We start from the raw sequence: 7,073 nt of genomic DNA on the forward strand, positions 1-7,073 counted from the left end.
TATATTGTGTACGTGTATATGTGTGTGTAGGGCCCACCTCCTGTTTTCCTTGTATAGTTGAGGTTGTGGTCCACCTCTGTACTTATATATACGTGCCTGGTGCACCGATTAATATATCGCGATTGCACAGCCATAACTTGTCCTTCTACATATCCCATGGACTGTAGTAGTGATGGTGGAAAAACGTATCAGCGTCGCGTGTTCTCCACTCCCGGAATTCGTCGATCGCTTGCTCCGGCCAGGAGCCTGCGGTTGAAATGTGCCTCGGATGACAAGCGGGCGATCGACCTCGTATGGTGGAGGTGAAAACTAGTGTAACTACTAATGACAAGTTTAGGCCATTGTTTTCTCAAAAGCAGCCAATAAAAACAACCAACTTGCACTTCTCCACTCGAGCAACCAGACCCAGCCGGCCATGTGGCAGCACCAACGTTTCCACAGATTTCTCACGCCCAAAGCGAGATTTCCCTCCATCACAGAAGCTACCTGAGAAAGTCCTAAGTAAACATTTAAAAATAAACAAGGAAAATATAGGAGGAGTACTAGCACTTCCCTATCAGATGATGTCCAATTGTCTGGTTATATCATCCAATAATGCCCCAGGAAAAATCTCTCTTCATTTCTGAATTCGTGGCCTTTTGTCTCACCCTGCAAACTTTAAACTTTCAGGCTTTTCAGCGCTCGAATAGCCCCAGCGCTACGGCCTCGCACTATAAATATGACCCCCCCTGGCCTCTGCTTCTGCACAGACATCGATCTTTCTCTACTTGTTCTTCTTCCCATCGCCGGCCTCTGTGCCCCAGTGTGAGAGCAATGGTAGTTCTCGGGGGAAGAGTTGCATGGGCATGCTCGGTGCTGCTGCTGTTGCAGCTCGCCGGGGCGTCGCATGTCGTCTACGAGACCCACCTCCTGGAGGCGGAGGCGGCGGCGGCCGACGTGCCGCCTTCGATTCTTGACCCCGAGCTGAGCACGGGGTACCACTTCCGGCCGATAAAGAACTGGATCAACGGTACATGCCCACTGACCCATCTCTCCTGCTCGAGCTAGAGCGAAGCTTAGAGCTAGCTAGGCAGACCTCCTTCTTTTGCATGGCTAAAGAAACCAACGGTGTGTAGTAGCACTAGCTCGTCCTTGCTCTTCGGACAACTGAACTTCAAAACCATGCATGGCCGGCGGAGGGTGGGTGGTCAGTTTCTTGGGCCATACAAGAAACTTTCGTAATCGTGTCCATTTATGTTTTGTTACTAAATTTAGCTAGGTCATACGGTGCTCAGTTTGTGTAGTACCACTATACTGCTTTACAAGAAGCAAGAACATGCATGCTTTAGGACTAGCTCTCAGTGAACTGACTACGGTCACGGGGCTCCTCCGGTGTCCAGTGAGCTAGAGCTGCTTTAGCTAGCTTGCACTTGTGTGGCCTGAGCAGTATCCTACTCCTAATACCGTGGATTAGTTTAATAACGATGCATATATTTTATTTTATTTGCAAAGGTTTATAACTGGCTCTAACTTGACGGTTTTTTTTTATCATCATCATGTTGGTGGTTGCCGGATGCCACGCCAGATCCCAACGGTACGTCGTCCTTCTCCCGCGCTTGTTTTAATATCCTGTCACGCGTCTCTGTCGCGTCTTCAATTTGATGCTATCTGCTACAAGAATCCGTGTTCTGCAACTTGCAACCCCGTTGAACAGCAACGCCTTTTCGTCCTGATTATACGTACTAGCTAAACAACACATATACAGGCATGCATGCATGCATGCTGCATGGCTCGTGAACTCGCAGCCCCATACACAAACCATTAACGAATGAAAATAATTGGCTCGCCATTAACCTTCACTGAGATAATCTCTTCATGGGAATGTGAACTGGACTTGTGATTTGGTGAAATTTGGTGCATGCAGCGCCCATGTTCTACAAGGGGTGGTACCATTTCTTCTATCAGTACAACCCCAAGGGGGCGGTGTGGGGCAACATCGTGTGGGCGCACTCGGTGTCGCGCGACCTCATCAACTGGGTGGCGCTGGAGACGGCCATCCAGCCCAGCATCAAGTCCGACAAGTACGGCTGCTGGTCGGGCTCGGCCACCATCCTGCGCGACGGCACGCCGGCGATTATGTACACGGGCATCGACCGCGGCGACATCAACTACGAGGTGCAGAACATCGCCTTCCCCAAGAACAAGTCGGACCCGCTGCTCCGCGAGTGGGTCAAGCCCAAGAGCAACCCGATCATCGTGCCGGAGGGCGGCATCAACGCCACCCAATTCCGGGACCCGACCACCGCGTGGTACGCCGACGGCCACTGGCGGCTGCTCATCGGCGCCCTCTCTGGCGCGTCCCGCGGCGTGGCGTACGTGTACCGGAGCCGCGACTTCATGCGGTGGACGCGGGTGAGGAAGCCGCTGCACTCGGCGCCCACGGGGATGTGGGAGTGCCCGGACCTGTACCCGGTCACGGTGGACGGCCGGCAGAACGGGCTCGACACCTCCGTCACGTCCAGCCCCAAGGTGAAGCACGTGCTGAAGAACAGCCTCGACCTGCGCCGCTACGACTACTACACCGTCGGCACCTACGACCGGAAGACGGAGCGGTACGTGCCGGACAACCCCGCCGGCGACGAGCACCACCTGCGGTACGACTACGGCAACTTCTACGCCTCCAAGACGTTCTACGACCCCGTCAAGCGCCGCCGCATCCTCTGGGGCTGGGCCAACGAGTCCGACACCGCCGTCGACGACGTCGCCAAGGGATGGGCCGGAATCCAGGTAGCTGCCTAATCATATCATATGCTGGTGTACGTAGTAACCAAAAAACTTTCATGTGCACCATGCATGCATGGTCTCAGTTATTATCCGTGTGATATTTTCAGGCGATTCCGAGGAAGGTTTGGCTGGACCCGAGTGGGAGGCAGCTGATGCAGTGGCCCGTGGAGGAGCTTGAGGCGCTGAGGGCGAAAAAGCCGGTGAGTCTCAAGGACCGGGTGGTGAAGCGGGGAGAGCACGTCGAGGTCACCGGGCTACGAAGCTCACAGGTGAGCGTGCGTGCCTTTCTGAGTTAGTTCGTGTGCAATCAAGGTGACATTTTCTAGTCTAGGACCAAAAGGCGATGAGATCACTATGTACGTACTGCCTTGCCTTGAGTGGCGCCGGCCCTGCAGAATATATTGCCCAGCCAGTAGTATGTGTTATCCTGGACCGTGCTATCTTATCCGGCGCGCTTCTCATCCGAGTTGTGTCCAGTGTGCAGTGCCCACTCTCTTGTGCCTTTTCTACTCCGTAGATTTCACTACACCTGTCCTGCACTTTAACCTCAGCTCGGCGTCATGCGTTCTGTTCCGGTCCATTACAGCTTAGAAAACTAGACTCGTCGTCACGCGCACATTGGCATTGGCCTTGCACGCACACCTCCAATCTAGCTAGGCTCCAACTGAACTGGTGCAACCTAACAATAGATCGTTTTAATTTGACCAACATAATGTCTGTTCCCTTTTGTAAGCGTGTGGTGATGAGTTCATGGTTAATTACCGGACTAACTTGTTTCATCAGGCTGACGTCGAGGTGAGCTTTGAGGTGCCGAGCCTGGAGGGAGCGGAGGCGCTGGACCCGGCGCTAGCCAACGACGCCCAGAAGCTGTGCAGCGTGAGGGGTGCCGACGTGGAAGGCGGCGTGGGCCCCTTCGGTCTGTGGGTGCTCGCCTCGTCCAAGCTGGAGGAGAAGACGGCGGTCTTCTTCCAGGTGTTCAAGGCCGCGCGCAACATCAACAGCACCAAGCCGGTGGTCCTCATGTGCTCCGACCCCACCACGTAATGACATCTCCTGATCCTCATTTCTCCCTTAAATTCATTATTTCTCACGCATGTGACATGCACACATTAGCTAGCGTTGATTTAATGTTGGGCTTCTTTGCTCGGTGCAGGTCATCTTTGAACCCGAACCTCTACAAGCCGACGTTCGCAGGCTTTGTTGATACTGACATAGCGAAGGGCAAGATATCTCTGAGGAGCCTGGTACGATATTGGCTACCATATGTTCCTCATCTCATACATACAATATATAAGTTAACAAATGGATCATTCGTACTGATTTTGTTTGCCCATACTTCCTCTGTCTAGATTGATCGGTCCGTCATCGAGAGCTTCGGGGCAGGAGGCAGGACCTGCATCCTCTCCCGGGTTTATCCAACGCTCGCCCTAGGCAAGAACGCTCACCTTCATGTTTTCAACAACGGCAAGGCGGACATCAAGGTGTCACAGCTCACGGCGTGGGAGATGAAGAAGCCAGCGCTCATGAACGGTGCTTAGAATTTAGGGTGGATATCTACATGCAGGCTTCCTATACATGTGCCTGAATTTGGCTCACGTTCTGTTAAATTGGTCTCTGGTGAAACATGATTGATCTGTGAGGGTACGTATGTAGCTAGGTTTGCACGTAGTATAAGTGCACTACGAAGGGATCATTTTGCCCGTAGGAACAATAAAAGTTCTATGCATATTCTGTCGTGCGCATTGGTGGAAAGTATATATATTGTCGGGCGAGTTTTAGCTTCCAAGGTTGCACTCTCTCTATCTAGCCATTATATCAGTAAAGGAAAGGTTCATTTTTGTGAATATGACCATCGCCGGGTTTACATCTGGTCTCTAAACCCTACAACCTGACAAGCTTCACCCATGACGTTTACATTATTTAATTCATTTTTTTTCAAAAATCAGCCACTTAGAAGTGTAGATCACTCCTGTAAAAATTACATTACCTAAAATTAAAATCTTAATAACAATAAGCAAAATGAAACTACAAATTTATTAAGTGAGATTAAGATTAGGATGTTCGACCTTGTTTTCTAAGGCTTTCAGACTCCCGAAGTGGGGGCATAGCAAGTAGTAGCATCAATGTATCATGCATGCTAAGTTGCTAACTTGGCAATTTGGTTGAGGTGCAATGCCATTAAATGAAGAGCATATTAAGCGATGTGTCACTGTGCGCCATGCAAAACAATAAATGTGTTCATCTAAATACTAACATAGATACTATGCACTGCAAAAGTAGTACTAGTGTGTGATATACTCCACCAGAAGTAGCCTTAGAAAAAGGACCCAAATGCAAAGACTTGACAGCAAAATAAGTAGACAATTAATAGCGATTAATTTTAGACATATTTTGTCCACGAGCCACTTTAAAGATACAACCAATGACACTGCTATATGTCAATTGGGCCAATTGGATTGGGGGTCGGGGCGGGGGCGGGGAGCCTCTCACGCCGATTAGACCTAAGTAATGACTTGGACCGCCTCATCATCGCAACCAAGGGGCTGCCAAAACCTTTCTTTCTGAGATTTGATAATACGTGTGTAACACCCTCGATGCGACTATAGCTCCCACGTGTCGAGGCACGACTTAGAGACATAATTGCATTGAAGGCATATGTCGCAAGTTAGGCAATTTTCATAACATCCCATGCAATATAATGATAAAAGGGGAGATAACATAGTTGGCTTACACTCGCCACGTCAATCAAATACATAAATAACATTACATCATCCAAAACACTCATGGCCCGACTACGGCGCCAAAATAAAAGAGAACCCAACATGCGACAACGGTCCCGTTCACCCCCAACTGGGCACCACTACTGATCATCGGGAAAGGAAACATAGTATCGCTGAGAGTCTTCGTCGAACTCCCACTTGAGCTCGTACTCGTCACCTGGAGCGGAATCACCTGGACCTGCATCTGGAGTTATGGTATCTGTGAGCCACAGGGACTCAGCAATCTCGCACCCTCGCGATCAAGACTATTTAAGCTTATAGGAAGGGTAAGGCAAAACATATGTGGAGCTGTAGCAAGCGACTAGCAAGTATGGTGACTAACTTATTCGCAAAGGAGAGCGAGAAGAGGAGGCAAAGCGCGAGCGAGAAACTAGAGAGCTACCTGCGCAAACATTACTCCAACACCGTGTCCACTTTCCGGACTCCGCCGAGAAGAGGCCATCACGGTAACACACTCGGTTGATTCATTTTAATTAATTTAAGGTTCAAGTTATCTACAACCGGACATTAACAAATTCCCATCTGCCCATAACCGCGGGCACGGCTTTCGAAAGTTCAATCCCTGCAGGGGAGTCCCAACTTAGCCCATGACAAGCTCTCACGGTCAACGAAGGAATAGACCTCCTCTCAAGACGTTCCGATCAGACTCGGTATCTCGGTAACTCAAGACACTTCGACAGGTTAAAACAAGACCAGCAACACCGCCCGAATGTGCCGACAAATCCCGATAGGAGCTGCACATATCTCTTTCTCAGGGCACACTCAGATGAGACATCCTACGAGTAAAACCAACCCTCAAGTTGCCCCGAGGTGGCCCCGCAGTCTACTCGGTCGGACCAACACTCAGAGGAGCACTGGCCCGGGGGGGTTTAAAATAAGATGACCCTTGGGCTCCGGTAACCCAAGGGAAAAGAGGCTAGGTGGCGAATGGTAAAACCAAGGTTGGGCATTGCTGGAAAAGCTTTAATCAAGGCGAACTATCAAGGGGTTCCCATTATAACCCAACCGCGTAAGGAACGCAAAAATCCGGGAACATAACACCGATATGACGGAAACTAGGGCGGCAAGAGTGGAACAAAACACTAGGCGAGAGGCCGAGTCTTCCACCATTTACAAAGTATATAGATGCATTAAGATAGCAAGATAATATAATGATATCCCAACAAGTAAATAAAAGATGTTCCAACAAGGAACGGCCTCCAATCTTCACCTACAACTAGCAACGCTATAAGAGGGGCTGAGCAAAGCGGTAACATAGTCAATCAACGGTTTGCTAGGCCAATGATGGGTTAGAGGCTTGACATGGCAATTTGGGAGGCTTGCAAGCAAGTGGTAGGCATCGTAGCAATGGCATAGCAAAAGAGCGAGCAAACTAGCATAGCAAAGATAGTAGTGATTTCGAGGGTATGATCATCTTGCCTGCAAAGCTGTCAGAGTTGACTGGATCCTCAAAAGCAAACTCAACGGGCTCCTCGTTAGCGAACTCGTCTCCCGGCTCTACCCAAACAAGACAAACAAGCAACAAGGATA

General features: G+C 50.1%; 1 protein-coding gene across 1 annotated transcript; it reads left to right on the forward strand.

Moving 5' to 3' along the window:
* Nucleotides 1-734: 734 nt before the first annotated feature.
* On the forward strand, nucleotides 735-4,601 carry LOC119355095 (beta-fructofuranosidase, insoluble isoenzyme 2-like). Its single transcript, XM_037621881.1, has 7 exons — nucleotides 735-1,009; nucleotides 1,565-1,573; nucleotides 1,904-2,766; nucleotides 2,871-3,032; nucleotides 3,547-3,803; nucleotides 3,917-4,007; nucleotides 4,113-4,601. The coding sequence occupies exons 1-7, from the start codon at nucleotides 814-816 to the stop codon at nucleotides 4,299-4,301; spliced, it is 1,767 nt and encodes a 588-aa protein (XP_037477778.1). The 5' UTR covers nucleotides 735-813; the 3' UTR covers nucleotides 4,302-4,601.
* The last annotated feature ends 2,472 nt before the right edge of the window (nucleotides 4,602-7,073 follow it).

The sequence above is a fragment of the Triticum dicoccoides genome, chromosome 2A (genome assembly GCF_002162155.2).
Source record: "Triticum dicoccoides isolate Atlit2015 ecotype Zavitan chromosome 2A, WEW_v2.0, whole genome shotgun sequence".
Lineage (NCBI taxonomy): Eukaryota > Viridiplantae > Streptophyta > Magnoliopsida > Poales > Poaceae > Triticum > Triticum dicoccoides.